The sequence below is a fragment of the Aspergillus candidus genome (assembly GCF_002847045.1).
Source record: "Aspergillus candidus strain CBS 102.13 unplaced genomic scaffold BDW47scaffold_68, whole genome shotgun sequence".
Classification (NCBI taxonomy): Eukaryota; Fungi; Ascomycota; class Eurotiomycetes; order Eurotiales; family Aspergillaceae; genus Aspergillus; species Aspergillus candidus.
In genome coordinates this window covers 15,109-31,434 of record NW_020194073.1, presented here as the reverse complement: position 1 = coordinate 31,434, position 16,326 = coordinate 15,109, and the positions used below count along the sequence as shown (strand labels likewise).

At 51.6% G+C, this 16,326-nt stretch overlaps 8 protein-coding genes across 8 annotated transcripts; 5 read left to right on the top strand and 3 right to left on the bottom strand.

The window, feature by feature from the left end:
- Window positions 1-1,382: 1,382 nt before the first annotated feature.
- On the bottom strand, window positions 1,383-3,317 carry BDW47DRAFT_112644 (ketoreductase). Its single transcript, XM_024814210.1, has 2 exons — window positions 2,854-3,317; window positions 1,383-2,791 (listed from the first exon to the last, which is right to left on the bottom strand). The coding sequence occupies exons 1-2, from the start codon at window positions 3,028-3,030 to the stop codon at window positions 1,928-1,930; spliced, it is 1,041 nt and encodes a 346-aa protein (XP_024668189.1). The 5' UTR covers window positions 3,031-3,317; the 3' UTR covers window positions 1,383-1,927.
- Window positions 3,318-3,399: 82 nt separating this feature from the next.
- Window positions 3,400-5,146, top strand: BDW47DRAFT_80018 (F-box protein). Its single transcript, XM_024819887.1, has 4 exons — window positions 3,400-3,707; window positions 3,784-4,150; window positions 4,224-4,649; window positions 4,714-5,146. Exons 1-4 carry the CDS (start codon window positions 3,663-3,665, stop codon window positions 4,815-4,817), a joined length of 942 nt encoding a protein of 313 aa, XP_024668188.1. The 5' UTR covers window positions 3,400-3,662; the 3' UTR covers window positions 4,818-5,146.
- A 649-nt stretch (window positions 5,147-5,795) lies between these two features.
- Window positions 5,796-7,434, top strand: BDW47DRAFT_134472 (glycosyltransferase family 1 protein; the record flags this gene model as incomplete). Its single annotated transcript, XM_024818096.1, has 3 exons — window positions 5,796-6,343; window positions 6,397-7,041; window positions 7,146-7,434. The coding sequence occupies 3 exons, from the start codon at window positions 5,796-5,798 to the stop codon at window positions 7,432-7,434; spliced, it is 1,482 nt and encodes a 493-aa protein (XP_024668187.1).
- Window positions 7,435-7,612: 178 nt separating this feature from the next.
- BDW47DRAFT_80012 (NAD(P)-dependent oxidoreductase) lies at window positions 7,613-8,902 on the top strand. The gene is made up of 2 exons (XM_024819886.1): window positions 7,613-7,746; window positions 7,801-8,902. Exons 1-2 carry the CDS (start codon window positions 7,699-7,701, stop codon window positions 8,686-8,688), a joined length of 936 nt encoding a protein of 311 aa, XP_024668186.1. The 5' UTR covers window positions 7,613-7,698; the 3' UTR covers window positions 8,689-8,902.
- Window positions 8,903-9,934: 1,032 nt separating this feature from the next.
- BDW47DRAFT_134470 (MFS transporter) lies at window positions 9,935-11,834 on the top strand (the record flags this gene model as incomplete). Its single annotated transcript, XM_024818095.1, has 4 exons — window positions 9,935-10,366; window positions 10,424-10,796; window positions 10,869-10,952; window positions 11,004-11,834. Exons 1-4 carry the CDS (start codon window positions 10,107-10,109, stop codon window positions 11,832-11,834), a joined length of 1,548 nt encoding a protein of 515 aa, XP_024668185.1. The 5' UTR covers window positions 9,935-10,106.
- Window positions 11,835-13,368: 1,534 nt separating this feature from the next.
- On the top strand, window positions 13,369-14,096 carry BDW47DRAFT_79999 (uncharacterized protein). The gene is made up of 3 exons (XM_024819885.1): window positions 13,369-13,434; window positions 13,511-13,652; window positions 13,747-14,096. The coding sequence occupies exons 2-3, from the start codon at window positions 13,593-13,595 to the stop codon at window positions 14,029-14,031; spliced, it is 345 nt and encodes a 114-aa protein (XP_024668184.1). The 5' UTR covers window positions 13,369-13,434; window positions 13,511-13,592; the 3' UTR covers window positions 14,032-14,096.
- Window positions 14,097-14,111: 15 nt separating this feature from the next.
- On the bottom strand, window positions 14,112-15,506 carry BDW47DRAFT_112636 (uncharacterized protein). Its single transcript, XM_024814209.1, has one exon. It carries the CDS (start codon window positions 15,401-15,403, stop codon window positions 14,285-14,287), a length of 1,119 nt encoding a protein of 372 aa, XP_024668183.1. The 5' UTR covers window positions 15,404-15,506; the 3' UTR covers window positions 14,112-14,284.
- Window positions 15,507-15,679: 173 nt separating this feature from the next.
- Window positions 15,680-16,284, bottom strand: BDW47DRAFT_112635 (CoA-binding protein). Its single transcript, XM_024814208.1, has 2 exons — window positions 16,140-16,284; window positions 15,680-16,083 (listed from the first exon to the last, which is right to left on the bottom strand). The coding sequence occupies exons 1-2, from the start codon at window positions 16,222-16,224 to the stop codon at window positions 15,707-15,709; spliced, it is 462 nt and encodes a 153-aa protein (XP_024668182.1). The 5' UTR covers window positions 16,225-16,284; the 3' UTR covers window positions 15,680-15,706.
- Between the last annotated feature and the right edge of the window lie 42 nt (window positions 16,285-16,326).

Here is a 16,326-nt window from a genome sequence, read left to right as displayed (position 1 = left end):
TGGAGAAAAGGCAAGAACCTTGATCATGACTACTGCAAGTCTTCGTTGATAAGCTCCGCCTCAGACATCAGGAAATGAGGCGAGTTGGGCCTGAAGCAAGGGTTGTTGGATTGTCTGACATTCTTCACACTGTTTCTTCTGTATGTGGTTGGATGGCAAAGTCAATTTTGTTCAGATGGTCCACCGGGTGATTCTGAGGTTGGACGACTGTGAAACCAGCTCGACAAATATTGCCCCTGGCCTGACCGTAGTCAACTTGCCGGTTCCGAAATGAACAATGGGTCAAAAGTCGTGGCAGACTTGGTGGACCCGGGCAAAAAAATAAAAATAAAAATAAAACATTTGTGATTCTTTTGAGCGGCTACGGACTGATCCCGACTCGGGCAAGATCTGGACAGATTGGAGAAGTGACAGCAGCAAGAAAAGTGAATGGAGACATGCTAATCGTAAAACAGCAGGATGCCTGAATCTTATAGTCTCTTCCCTGTTTCCTCTGGATTCTTTTCTCTCCCGGTGTGTTTCTTCCATCCAGGAAGAATCCAGAGCGATGCCGAGCCATCGGCACCCGATATCTTCGGACTCGGGATCAGCCCATGGACCCTTCGGTGTGCCGAATTGGGCGGCCCACCGGGCTAAAGAAAGCAACTAAGAAATCTCTGACCCAGTACCTATCCCGTTTGAAACTCACCGGTGATGGATCTTGTCTTTCTTTTCCCTTCCCGAGTCCTATACCCACTGTCAGATCTCCATCCAACCATGGCGCAGAGAGGGAAGAAAAGGTCTGGGAATTGGCCAATGAAGTATCTTCCTGACCATTTGATCAGAATCCACTGCGGATCCCGATCCAACCGAGATAACCTTAGCTGAAATGGGAAATACCAGGCTGAGGATCATTGTGCTCTACTTGCTTGCGCCTCTTGACCTTTTTGAGCTTGCGGTGAGGGTCTTGAGCCGGCTGTATGCCATTGTATCCGTATACGTTAGTGCATTGGGATCCCACGGGTCCATCGGCGGTTCACCCATGCCGGTCGTAACAGTGGCTGTTTTTGACTACAGTGGAGCCTGGGAGTATACACTAAACAGTAGATAGACCGGTGTTCAGTGCTTGCTGGCTAGATCAGTGGCAATCTTTCTTTTGCCTCCCAACTTGCCTAGTCTTGGTAGGTGTGTTCGAATTTCTAGCGTGTCTTAGCAATTTGTCTATGAACTATAGCTCATTCTGTGATGTTATTCATATCTTGTTCCAAGTAGCTTCATTAGGCCAAGATAGAGAAGTCGAGATCTCAAGTGAGATGAATCGAGGACACGAGCAGAACAAGCAGGGTGTTTCTATACGACTCATCTCTACCACAGTGGTGTATAACTAATGGGACAGCAGTGATATAAATGGCGGAGTCCTCCGCCATGCATTCCATACTCCACAAGACTCGAACCATCCACAATGTACTGTACTCCGTATAGTTTGTAGAATTATCTGTGGTCCTTCAGCCTCCTTAAGACCTCTCAAGCCTGAGAGCATGGTGGATACAAGAGCGGAATCTACCGGTTCAATACTGTTATATTATTGACACCATGCTGATAATTTCCCCCTGAGGTGGTCATGGATTGCAGTGCATTGTCTGTTGAACTTCTGCGGCTAGAAGACCCAAAGTGGACGAGTCTCCGTTCCCCATTTTTATGCCCTTACACTTACAGCGGCTGTGAGGTTTCGGGGAAGGTAGCTAGCGGATCTCTGACCTATGCTTTTGCAAATTGAGCTGCTCAATACCAAACACAGGTCTATTACACCGGGCAAATGAGTCCCTGTCCGGGCCAGATCCATCCAGAGCCAATGTTTTCGGCTCGCGCCGATCCTTCTCGCCTTCCCTCTCCTCTCATGACATCTGGACCTGGCGCACTGGCTAGCTCTAGATAGAAGGTAGTATTCTTAGGTACTTTTCTTGCCCTTCTCCCGCTCCGCCTTGCGCAGGGCCCGCTTCCGGATCGACTCGTGCATGCCGCGGTTCTGGCCCAAGACCACCCGGCCCATGGTGCCGGTCACGCAAGTCAGGAACCATGCCATCAGACCATGGCTCCAGTAGGGCGAAGAGCTGTACGCATACGTCGGGGAACCACCGTTGCGGCCGATCTTGGACAGCACCGACTTGACGAAGGTCCGGGGGTTGGGGATGGTCGCACTGGCGCGGCGGATCTTGGACATGGCGGAGGTGATGAGGTAGGCCTGGACGAGCTCGACCGTAATTCCGTAAGGCTCCAACTCCCCGCCGAGCGCGGTGGACCAGTGCTGGAGGAAAGCCTTGCTGCCAGAGTAGGTGGCGAGGAGCGGTGTGGGGAGCAGGCCACCGAACGAGCCCATGGTGAGCACCAGCCCGCGCTTGCGCTGCATCATACCGGGGACGACCACCTGGGTGGCCCGCAGGGTACCCGTGCAGTTGATGGTCACGATATCGGCCAGCTCGTCTTCCGGAGTCAGGGCAAAGGGAGTCGGGATACTGTGGCTCTTGCCGACGTTGTTGATCAGGATCGACACGTCCAGCTCATCGACCAGCGCCTTCAGCTTCTCGTAGTCGCTATCATCGTTGCGGGCGAAGTCCATGGCCAGGGTCTTGGTCTGGACGGAGGAGTATTGCGCGGTGATCTCATCGGCCAGGGCGGTCAGCTTCGAGGCGGTGCGGGACACCAGTACGATGTTGAAGCCGGCACGAGCAAGCTGGAGGGCGAACTCCTTGCCCAATCCATCGGAGGCACCGGTCACCACCGCCCAGCTACCGGGGGGGCCAAAGGAACGGAGCTGGATCGATCGATATTAGTCCCTCGTCTCTGATTTCCGTGGATCCATCAGGCATTACATACCGGTTTTCCGGGAAGCACGAACAAGCTCAGAAGAACTCTGATGAAGACAAAAGCTCGGGAAGCAACATACAGGCTTCCCGAGGCCAGCAGAAACCAAGCGGCCACCGTCTGCCACCCAGGGGCGACATTGAGCTCCAGCGTGGAGAGACAGGCGGTATGTTTCGCGAGGAAATCCATGATAAACACTCAATTGAGGCGTATACCCTCAACCAACTGTGATGGATCTGTGTGGTGGGAGTGTTGACAGTTGTGGAGGAGCGGACGCGGAGAGCATGGAGAGAGCATCATAATCAGAGCCGAGGGAGGAGAGTTCTTTTCGCGCGTCCGTGCCAAGACATCGCGGCCTGGTAACTCAGGCACCGATCTGGAGCTGAACGCCTTTTTGGACTCCGGTTACTCCCGGCCCACGGGAATAGCCGGATGACGTTTGTACCCCTTATTCTTCAGGCATCGATCAAGGCTACCACCACTATCGCTCAAGAAGATGGACCTTTGCAACGAAATAAGTCATAGAAACGATTCTCTATAGAAAATTCCTCTTCAATTCTTTGAGACACTGTCTTGTACCAGTTGTAGAACTAGCATATATTGATGGATCTCCCATGGGTGACGTCAGAACTTGGGATCAACCACTTATCTCTTATCGCACGCGCTGGTTGATATCCTCTCAAGTACATCCTATTGCTTCTCATACTGTTGTCCCTCCTTTACCTGACCAAATGAATTCGGCTGTTGTATACTAATGTACCGTCGCATTAATTTAACCTCTGACAGTGTCGCCCCACAGTGCGGGCACAATATCGAACATAATGGACCCCGCATCACTACCACGCCTTTACACTCTCCCTAACGAGGTATGCTTGATATATACTTCCAACCAGCCCACTTGTTTACTGCAGGAGTGCACAATGGAATCTGATATCTAGCCAGGTGTTCGTTCAAATATTCACACCATTCTCCACTCGCGATTTACTCCCCCTTACAACAGTCTCACGTCGGTTCCACGCCCTAATCCTGCGAATCCTCCACTACCGCCTCCTAGTTTCGGCCTCCCTCAAGGAGTACAAGCTCATCCTCGAATGCTTCCATCCGGCGTCAAAACTCGTCGAGCCGCACGTCTTTTGCAAATACCTTGGTACGGACGGCCTTAGCGACCAGTATGAAGGTAAAGGGTCGCTCTACGAGGATGTCGACGAAGCCCAACGGCTGGGCCGACTGAGCTCTCTGTACTCGCGTTTTCGCCCCGAAGCTACAGTGGAGGAGCAAAGTATCGGGGTGAGACTACTCTCGTCATGGGGTGGGTTCTTTTGATCTCTTTGGGAAGACGCTGTTTTCCTCTGGGCTCCTAACTAACATATCGTCTATGTTAGGAATTGGCGGTGGATCTCGGGAGGATAACTTGCTGGTGACGCGCCCTATCCATTTGGAGGTTTTTGAGAACTTCTCCCAGCTGTGTATTGTGGTGAACATTGTGAAAGTGATTCCGGGCAGTAGTCTTCTGCTCAGTGCCGTCACCGTGGAGGACGAGGTCGTGCGGTTGTTCCAAGACTGGCTACAAGATGCTGTAAGACGGAGGGAACACCTGGAAAATCACAACGATCCGTATTCAAGAGAAACGACAGAAGAATCCGATGCAGACATTCGCATGGATGGTAGTCAGATGCTCTGGGTTGATCAAGCGCGCAATGTTGGTCTGAAGGTTCGGGTGCGGGAAAAGAGAGAAGTCAGCGAAGCTGCTCCGATTCTTGTTCATCGCGACGAAGAGCCAGCAACCAGTTTTGAACTTGCTATTGAAGGTACGTTTGTTACACCTTGTCTGTGTTGCCGTCAGGACGGTGGTGCTGACTCGATGGTTTCTAGAGCTCCATGTTAGGACCACTCGGCTCCTAACGACTATGGAAAAGTCTCTTGAAGAGCAGCAGAATCATTCCAAGGCAATGATTTTTACTCCGAGTTTAGGATAATCACTGCTCTAGACATTTATTTGATAATGGTTATAGCACGTGTGATGATATACACACACCTCTAGCCGACAATTCAGAGTCCTGAAGTGATGATTCTGTGTGGTCTCCGCTAGATAGTCTTACAATCTACCGGTAACAGATGGCTTCTGCTCAGAGTTACCCAGTTACTCAGTAGTATGCTGGTCCCAGACAACAAATAAGACTATGTTGTTGAAGTAGCAGGCACACTTTAGCATCAGAACCAGGCTATTTTTTCGTCCCCCGATCACCTCTGTCGATGTCTACACTTGAGGAGGACGCTTAAATTCGATAAGACAATTGCATATGACAATTTCTAGTATGAATATTGGAGCTCGATTGAATGTTTCAGATTTACCCATCAATGTCTAGACCTATGGCTTATATTGATATAGGAACGGGCGAGAGTATGTTTATGTATCAGGGAATCAAAGCCAGAAAATAGCCATATCACCTTCCTTTCGTTCTGTAGAAAAAATCATCTCAGTAGAGTGAAAACGAAGAAGACTTAATCTATTAATGTATTTTGATATAGTACCGATAGATAAATGAGATAGACTCATTGTCATGATATTTCTGTACACTAGGATACTGGCTTCTTAGATCTCATAGAAGTACTGATTGAAAGATCTCGATAATATCACTGATTGCACATTCTAGGCAATATCTTTATTATCTACTATGACCAATTACATGAAGAGATCTACTATGCTAAACTCCAGTGGATTTTATACTATCACTAAACCTATCAGTGACTGTTGAATTTAATGCAATCATCTCACTACTGAACAGTGATGGTTGACTATCACCTGAGCATGATATCTGTATTCACTGTTGAATAGAATCATATATATATATGACCTTATTAGCTTTGTTCTCTCTGTATCTCTTCATCTACTACCCTCCATACAAGTGGCCGTATTGCTCACAGGCCATCCACAAAGAGCACACCGCGTGATCATGCCTGAAAAACCACCCATTCTTTTCATCACCAACAGCGAGTTGGGCCAGGCAGCGGTGCATCTGGCAGTGGCCTTTGAGTTTCTCATACGAGTGAGTTACAAAGTCCACATTGCCTCCTTTGCCCCTATCGACGATGCCCTCGAAGACCTCCATAGACGATTGAACCAAATGCCTTGGAATACAGGAAGACCATACTTTCATCGGATCAACGGCCCATCCATGGTGGAGTTTGTACGCAAGAAGACTGGAGTTAGAGGCTCATTCGACGCACATCCAACTGGTCTCTGCGGAGCCATGAAAACATACAAATCGTTGCTGCACACTACCGTCATGCCATGGGACGGCATACAGTACATGGAGATCTACCGGGACTGCGAGCAGATCATCCAGCAGGTCCAACCGGTTGTTGCCGTGGTGGACCCTCTTCTACTCCCAGCCGTGGATGTGTGTCGCACGATGGGACAGCGCATAGTGAAGTTGGGACCCAGTACTGTTCTGACCCACGTGCGTCAGCCGTACCTGGCGAATCTGTGGAAATATCCCAGGTAAGCTTCTTCTCTGTCTGCCCTCGTCTTACAATCTCTAACATTGCGCGCAGTCTGTGTTCCGGATACTCCTACCCCCTACCGTGGTATCTGTTGCTCCCCAACACCATTCTCAGCATCTGTATACGCAGGACCCTATCATCGTGCAAGCAGTGCGATGAAGTCGAAGATTACCGCAACAGGTGTGGAATCCCAGGCCCCATACCCAGCGTACTCGTCGCGGACACCGACAAAACCCCGTTCATTCTATCCAGTATGTCTTATACTGACTTTCCCTGCCACGTGCCCGAGCAGTTTACGCTCTGCGGTCCAATCCTCCGTGCCAGTGCCCCGGTCACTCAGGAGATGCCTGAGCTCGCGAGATGGCTGTCGCGGCGGCCCACGGTCCTCGTCACGATGGGTTCGCATCTCCGCTATAACAGCGACAACCGGCGACAGTTTGCAGAGGGGCTGCGCATGCTGCTAGATCAGATGCCCCGGGCCCAGATCCTATGGAAGATGGTTCGGGAGCCTGAGCCCGGTGTCGACGATGACGACAAGACAGATCCTGCCCTCGCATGTCTTCATTCGGCTATAATCACAGACCGTGTGCGCATTGAGCCCTGGCTATACGCTGATCCAATCGTGATCCTTGAGAGCGGCCATGTCCCGTTAATGGTTCACCATGGAGGTGCCAACTCATACCAGGAAGCAGTCAAGTAAGTACCCCTTTCCTTTTCCCTTTGTCTTTTCTGTTGCAATCCTTCCCCACATGGTTTCTCCACATGGTTCCCCACAACCGATTGCTGACATTACTTGGCAGAGCTGGCATCCCACAGGTCGTGGTACCCGTGTGGTTCGATACGCACGAATGCGCAGCTCGTGTCAAGCACCTGGACATTGGGGTCTGGGTTCGCTGGAATCATTCATCTAAGACCAATGGCAAGGCGTTGGGAAACGCTATGCTCCAGGTGGTGCAGTCGACCTCTATGCAGATCAACGCGATGACACTGGCGGTGCGACTGGGACCGGTCGAGGGTCGTGTGCTGGCCTGGGAGAAGATCCAGGACATACTGGCGGAAGAAAGGGCTAGAACTCCGTTTTGTGGTTGAATGATGATCAGGATTTGTAAGGGTATTCTGAATGGTGTTTGGAAATGGTGTTTTGGTTTATTTTATCTATCGGAATCAATTGGAATTGATAGTCATGTACTCTTCGGCTAAGAATTGAACCGTGCAGCAGTTTGAATTGATCTCCCCGCATTACGTAGTTCATTTTCCCGCCTTTCCCCCTCTCTATCCCCACTCTCTGTTATATTATCTACAGCTACTGATCCCATTTCCATCACCACTTCAGAAAGTCAAAGTAGTATCATCATGGCCTCGGAACGTGTCGCTTGGATTGGCTTGGGTAACATTGGGCGCGTAAGTATCATTCCACTCTCCACCTCTGCCCCCCACTAACCCATTGATTCGCAGGGTATGAGCCGTAACATCGCCCTAAAGGGACCCCAAACGACCCCCCTGGCTCTTTACAACCGTACTGCATCAAAAGCCACCGCGCTAGCCGAGTCTCTGGGCGTTGAGAAAGCCTCAGCCGTTTCGTCCCTGCCCACCGCAGTTCAAAATGCTACCATTGTCTTCATCTGCGTGGGGGACGACCATGCTCTGGACCAGATCGTCGACACTCTCATCAACGATGCCTCTGTCAAATTGGCTGACAAAATAATTGTGGATTGTTCCACCGTCCACCCTGACACGTCGCGACGCGTCCACAAGACCCTAGCCGCGCAGGGCGCCGCATACATAGCCTGCCCGGTGTTCGGGGCGCCCAATATGGCAGACGCGGGCAAGCTGCTGGTCGTACCAGCCGGGGCGGCAGCGGCTGTGGAGCGCATCCGACCATTTCTGGACGGTGTGGTCGCGATTGCAACTATGCCAGCGGGTGACGACAGCGACGTGGGCCGTGCGACGCTACTGAAGGTACTGGGCAATACGTTCATTCTCAACACTGTTGAGACGCTAGCGGAGGGAATGGTAGCGGCGGAGAAATCAGGACTGGGCGTCGAGACGTACCAGAAGTTCATCAATATCGCGTTTCCTGGACCGTTCGCCAAGTACGCTGACCGGATGGCCAGCGGTGATTACTACCAGCGCGCGGAGCCGCTGTTTGCTGTTGATCTTGCCCGGAAGGATCTTCGCCATGCGGCCAGCTTGGGTCAGGATGCTGGCATGCGCTTGCGCAGCGTAGAGGTCACAGATGGGTATCTGAAGGAGGTCAAAGCGGAGCGTGGGGAAAAGGGCGACATTGCGGGAGTTTATGGTGCTATTCGGAAGGAATCGGGGTTACCGTATGAGAGGGAGTGATTGGTCCTTCCATGGGACTGATCCCATAGGGCTACGGTCCATGGAGTACATATCTGAAGGGGCGTTGCAATTCGACTAAGCCATATAGATGGGCAATCACCAATGTCCACCATGACGTCATTGGGGTAGCATGGAATCTAGGGCTAGGATTGATGATCTGTCATATCCTCTATACAATATTGAGCTTACCATAAATTAGCAAGTCAATATCGGTATGTGAACCTGAGACAAAGATATCTGCTTATCTGCGTCTCATCCCTCCTCGCTAATGGCTTCAGCTCGACAGTTAGGATAAGCTTTTTGTGACAGCATTAACGGGATATTTCCTCTTATATTGTATATTCCTCCTCCGAGCGTGGTCATAGGCCAGAGCCAGAGATTATCGCCTGGTCAAGCTTCCGGGTGATCTACCGGGTAATCTCCGATCCTTGCCTTAATGGTATGCATTGCTGGATCGACATGTCTCGCCCGATCATCCTCCCTCGTCATCGATTGTTCGAGCACCCAATAAGTCGGTTGGTTCCATGCAAGAAAGTCAACAGCTGTGAATGGGACCACGTCAGTCATCTCCAAATGGGAGGCCAGTCAATGTCATTTTCATGACCGAGGTCCAATATCCAGCCCCTGTATGCAATATAGGCATGCAGAGATTGCCTACCACCTTGATGGCGAAACAGGGACCAACACCCTTCGGCGAGGACCCATTTCCCGTGGAATGATGGACCCACTACGGTCATACAAGAGTCAGACCTATCTCAGGCCGCGTCAAGTCGATGCACATCAACCCGGTGCCACAAGGGCATTGCCAGGGACGCACCCAAACGCCGCTGAGCGTGAGGTGAAGATGGACCAAGGTGTTGCCTTATGGGGCCACTGGCCTAGCTTGTCGATCAAGTTTTGATGAGCCCGTTATTGGTCTTGTGGCGCAATAACCTTGCCTGTTATGCAAGGGTCTTCGGCTTTCCTGGGTCGTCCTGCCACTAAGAAATAGTCTCGATGGCTCACCTTCCTATCACGTACTCGGATCTCAACTACCAACCTTATTGTTTATCTATGGTCTAGGCTCATGCGAGTGGTCGTAACAGAGATAGGTATAATACATGCCTTGGAAGGAGAAGAAGAAAAACAAAGAAAAATAAAAATAAAAATAAAAGAGAAACACAATAAAACAAGGAGAGGGCAGGTTTGGCCAAATGGACCACATGCACCCGCATACCAGGAATTCACTCTTCATCTAGAGACGCGCGTTACCGACCCATCACTTTCCAAACCATCATTATGATCATCATCGACAATGAGGCGACATGGAGGACCGCATCCTGGTTATTTAATCGTCTCCCCGAACATGCTCACAATGTTGTTTTCCAATCGCATTCTTTCCTATCAGCCCAGACCTCCTTCTCCCTTTATTTCCTATCATGACGGCGCAGACCCTGTCTGAACCTGATGCTACCTATGCTCCGACTTCCAGGTCCGACCTAGAGAAGGAGATCGCCCATGTGGAAGCTGAAGGCGTCGACTCGCTGTCCAGTGATCTCGAGACAGTCGGGTCCTCCCAGGATGGGGATGACCGCTTCGTACACTGGGAGGGGCCCAGCGACCCGCTGAACCCTCTGAACTGGGGCAGCGCTCGCAAATGGGTGACCATCGCCCTGATCTCGTTGAGTAGCTTCAACGTGTATGCCTTCCCAACACTCCTGTTTGCCTGCAGACCTGTTTGCTGACTTGCGCCCAGGTCAATGGTGTCGACGATCTTCGCACCCGGCGTGCCGCAGGTGCTGGCAGAATTCCACAACGACAACCCGTCTATGGAGTCCCTGGTTGTTTGCATCTATGTGATGGGCGCTGCCATCGGCCCGCTAGTACTCACCCCGATAACTGAGGTGAGCGGACGGCTGCCTGTGACGCACGCTGCCAACATGCTCTTCGTGGCCGCCGCTTCTGTCTGCGCAGCTAGCATCAACCTGCCCATGCTGATCCTCTCCCGTCTGGTTATGGGCTTGGCCAGCTCGGTGCCTGTCACGGTCGGCGGAGGATTCGTCGCGGACATGATGCCTATGCAGGAACGAGGCACGGCGATGACGGTTTGGACAGTTGGGCCATTGATGGTATGATTTTCTCGTCCTTTCTTTTTTGCTTTTGGTTTGTTATAATTCCCAATCATGCTAACCGGTTCACAGGGCTTTGTGTCAGGTCCCATTTTCGGTGGATTCATGGTCGAGAGCATCGGCTGGAGGTGGACAGTCTGGCTGGAAGCCATCCTGGTAAGTGGTGTCATATCTTAGATCCGTCCTACAGCAGCTAATCAATAAAAGGGCGGGGCCATTGCGATTGTATCTATCATATTTCTGCGGGAGACCTACGCCCCTGTCATCCTGCAGCGTCGCGCCATGGAACTGGAGAAAGCCACCGGCCTTCGGTACAAGACCAAATACGACACGGACAAGTCCTTCGGACACATGATGATCCAGTCTCTAAAACGACCGATGTTGTTCCTGGTGCTGTCGCCGAATGTGCTGATCGTATCGCTGTACAGCGCCGTGACATACAGCTACATGTACGTGCTGTTCACGACTTTCACAAGCATCTTCGAAAAGGTGTACAACTTCACCCCGGGCCAAGCCGGCCTCGGCTACCTAGGCCTCGGCCTAGGTTTCATTGTCGGCCAAGTGACCGTTGGCCTATACTCCGACAGCCACCTCAAACGACAAGAGCAGCGCTACGGCAAGATGAAACCCGAGCACCGACTCCCCCCACTAGTCCTAGGCTGCGCTCTCGTTCCCATCGGACTCTTCTGGTACGGCTGGACAGCCGAGTACCACCTCCACTGGATGGTGCCCATCACAGGGACCTTCTTTCTCGGCGCCGGCCTCTACTACGTGCACCTATCCACGCAGGTCTACCTGGTCGATGCGTACCCGCTATACGCCGCCAGCGCCGTGTCAGCGGAGCTGTCGCTGCGGTCTGTATTCGGCGCCATTGTCCCGCTGGCGGGACCGCCGCTGTATGCCAAGCTGGGGCTGGGCTGGGGGAATAGTCTGCTGGGGTTTATTGCGGTGGCGTTCGCGCCGTCGTCGTACTTTCTGCTGCGGTATGGGGAGCGGCTCCGGGTGAATCCGCGCTTCCAGCCGCGGTTTATTCAATGATGTGTTGTTCTTATATTGGGTGGTTTGAGATTATGAGTATGTGCATATCTTTACGAGTATGACTGGAACGGAGTTGGTGGTTTTCAGGTTTTCATATACTTTGTTTTCTTTTATGGATATTGTTTTCATTTCCATTTCCTATCGCATTGAGGATTTGAATGGCGTCCTGTACAGTAACCTAATACCCTACAGAAAACGAGCCCCCTCCCAGAAGAGGGCAAATACAGCATTTGCACCCATTCACGTGGGAAAGAAACCATAAGACATGAATCAGTGGCCGGGTTCCAAGCTCAATCCAAGCAAGTATATCCCCATCCATACGTGGATACATACATACATACATACATACATAGCAAAGGGCGAGACCGTCGATCATTATCTGAACGCAAGACACGTCTCATTCTCGGAGAATATCAAGACGGTTCAGAATCGCGGTAAATGATCCTTCCGCCGGTAGGAGCTTGTTCAGGGTTGGACTAGTTGGCTCGTGCAGATCCATGCATGCATGGGAGGGGGAAGGAGGAAGGTTATTGGAATGGAGCTGACGACGCAGGTGTTTCAGGGGTTTATTCATGTTATTGATTCTATTCATTTCCTCGTTTTTTGTTCTGATTCTCGTTTTTCATTTTTTTCAGTTACACATTCATTTGGTATTTACATGGAAATTCGAATCACACATGCATCACCAGCCACATGAGCGAAATTGCAGATTACACGTGTAAGAAGACAGTATTTGAATAGAGATTATACGCCACAAAGCAATACGATAATGTGCTGCGTCATCAAGCTGGAAAAGAATTCTCTTTGCATTCCAAGTGTGGTTAAATCCAACAGATCAAGGAAATATATCGCTCAACCGAGCAGTGTCCTAGCCCTATCCGATTCTACTTCGGCACGCGGAAAATGCTATACTACCTCTTTTTTTGTAAATTATTCAAGTTTCAATAACTGTATGCAAGCTCTCACGGCATCAGTCATACTCATAGTGACACTATGTGTGTATGCCTTTACCATCTAGTAGAATTATCAAGAGTCTACGTAGTCAGGAAAACACAGACTTGACTAGCAGAGCAAGGCCAAAGTAGCCCATCCATTCATCCTCCACCTTCGAAAAATGGCTGCAATTACGCAGAGTCTATGCCTTCTAGAAAAAATATCTAGCTTCATAACATATACACCCTGGAAGCCAAAATCAAACCTATACTCATCCCTTGCTAGGACATCAGCGAGCACGATGTGTCTACCCATGTATGTACATAGTCCGTAGATGGATCACCTCCACGATATAAAAGTTCTATATTAGAGAGATTATTCTTCCAATAGCTTCTTGAATTGTAATCTTTTGACTAATCCAAAGTCCATTGACATTCCAGTACGAACGCCTATTCTATCAAGGGACAGGGCGTAAACAGAGGTAAACAACAGAGACATGGAATGTAGGGAGGGGGGCGTAGGGTCGCGACATCCACCACAGGGATGGAGTACATCTTTTGCTGGTTGTATCTCTTCTCTTCCTTGATTCTTGGGAGCTGTCCTTCATCCGTTCTTTGTCTTGATGGGTGATAATTGCTGGACTTTGGCGGAGTCAACTTGAGAAAAAGTATGTACGTACTCTTTCTCTATATCCACCCACCCACCCACCGACCTCCTAGAGCTAACAGACATCATAACCAAAGACCAAGACAAAACAACCCACCCAATCCAAGCTCCATTCATCCCCAAGAAAGACAGCCCAAAAAAAGAAGAAAATCAGCAAAAATGAAGCCCACTCTCCCCGTCCTCCTCCTCGCGGCTATAGCCACCGCAGCTCCCATCCCGGTTCGTCTCAAAGCTCCTGATCTACACGGCCTGTCTTTATCTAAGAGACAGCAAGCCAATAGGGGCAGCCAGCTAATGAAGTTTATGCCTCCAGGAGAACATTCCCCGCGCCGAGGGCGAGAACCTCCTCGGCCTGATCGCCAGTATGGGAGGCTTGCATAGCCTGCTTACGGACTCGTTGTCGCTTGGTGGACATCCGCTGAAGGAAATTCTTGGCCAGGATGATGATAAAGGGGAGGGGAAGGGAAAGGGAAAGGAGGGGGCCGAAGAGGCTCCGGCTGCGGAGGCTCCTCCGGCTGCAGAGGGTCAGGAGAAGGGTCAGGAGGGACAGGGCGCTAAGTCTGAAGAGAGTCAAGGAGGAAAAGCCGATCAGGCTTGATCGTGTATCTCTTGGCGGTGATGACATACTGGTCTTCTTCTTCCGCTCCATGCTTGATGTTAGTCAATATGGTCTTATCATTGGTGTCATTCTTTTGTCATTGTCCATCATGTAAGTAATAACCAAATCGTAGTAAGTACATTCATTAATCATTGATTCGTTCCACTGTGGGGTACTCGTAGCAATATTCCGTTTCCAAAAAAAGTCCGCAGGGTCGTGATTTGTCTTGCAAACCACGAGTAAAAAGACAACGTTAATCCTCCATGTCATACCCGTCTTCCATCTCCACCTCGACCCGGGTCCCCAATGCTTGCTTCCCCTCTCGGATCATGGCTTGAAGCTGTTCATTCAGCCGCCGGAGACTGGCGTCTTCCTCGCGCTCCATCCGTCGTCGTCTCGCCATATAACGCTGGGTTTCGACCGACACGGGACTCTCGCGTGGCTTGGCTGGTGATGAAAAGGGCATCTTGCCTGCCGGCTGAGATAGTAGCGTGCGCTTACTTGACTGGGGATGTCGTCGACGGGAATGGTGGCCTGAAGCGTGGTAATTGTGGGCTAGATGAGCGACGGGACGATCGGATCCCGCTGCTGTTCGCCGCCGGAGGGACGGACTGGTGTCATCAGCCTCGGGTGACACCAGGACCCAGTTGCCGTGCAAAGAGGCATCATCGTCATGACCCCATCCACTGCTATACCGCCGGTGTTCACTCGGAAACTCTCCTGGAATGGGAGTCGATTCGAAATGGTGCTTCTCCGTGGCCACCGTCTGGTAGCTGTAACTTGCGTCCACGGCCTCATGCCCGGCTCTCTCTCCGGTTGCCATCGGGTAGCCCGGTCCTCCACCCGCGTAGAACCCTCGGAAGGCGCCTGTCCAGCAGAAGTCCCACACTTTGCCCACAACGTCCATCACCGTCCGACCCCAGGAGCCCGAGACGGGAGACTCGACCGGCGACGGGTAGATGACTTTTTCGGACGGCGATGCGGCGACGATGGCGGCGGAAGACGAGGAAGGGTCGAGCCGACTGCGTTTGCGACCGACATCCGGCAGCGAGTCGACGCTGTCTTCTAGCGAGGCAGACCGTCGCGGCGGGTTTCGATAGCGGCTGGGCCGATAGTCGCCCTCGCCGAGGATGCGACGCTCGTTCTCATCGTCGTCGTCGTGATGGGTATCGTAGTCGGTGGATGGATCACGGAAGCCACCAGGGTAGCCGGGAGGACTAGAGTAATGAGACCTTTTACGGCGAGAAATGGTGCGGTAAAGGGCGGAGGATGCCGAGGGCGTTGGGGGCACCTGGAATAGCTGCGAGGGGGCTGCGGCCCGGTCAAGCTGCGGAGGGATGGGAGTGTCGTCGAGAAGGAGGGTGCCGGGCATATTGGTCCTTTGTCAAGTCATTCGAAAGAGCGAACAGGTTTAACTGGAGAGATGAATAGTGGGGAATACGAAAGAGTGGGGATGACAGGACGCAGCCGTGAGGATCACACCGTAAGCCTGACGAGAAGAAAGAAGTATAGAAGAGAAAGCAGGAGAGAAAAGAAAGAAATGGTTGGGGCTGACCCCGTGATCTTCCCCGTGCCGGTTCTGGATTAGTGTCCAGATGCATCTACAACCAGCCTTACATGATCTTGATCTCTTCATGTCACATTCGATCTATCCTGATGATATGCGGTACTCAGCTTACAGCTGTGACTTCCATGGCACCCCCGCCGCCGCCAGCCCCTCCTCACCATCCACCAACACACACCATCCTTCAAAGCCCCGTCCACCATCACCGGCCACCACCGCCGCAAAGTTCTCTCGGGCGTATTGAATCACTGCATCGTTGAATGTACCCGGCTGCAGCCATACGGCAGGGATGCCGACCGAGTGTGCCTCCTGGAGCAGTGCCAGCGTCACCGCCGGTGGGGTCACCACGGACAGCGAGGTCTGTGTGGGCGAGGGCAGCTTGCTGGGGGAGGCCACTGTCTCGTAGCTCCGCGAGGGGAGATCAATCTGCGCGGCACGAGGATTCAGAGGAGTCACTGGGAGCGAATGCTCATGGTACCAGGCTAGGACTAGACAGAATACTCATTAGAAGTGTCACCGTGGGGTAAGAATGTATGGTACTCACGCTTGTAGCCAAACTTATTGGGATCGTTGCTTGCTCCCGCCACGGCAAAGCGGGGAGAAGAGAAGAAGCGCTTCACAGCATCCATGTTTACAATTTGAGATGAGAGTAATATCACGAGGGTAGGGGTGTTGCAGAAAGATCAGTCTTTGTTTCTCCAACGATGATGAAATTGAACCTCGGTCTGCAT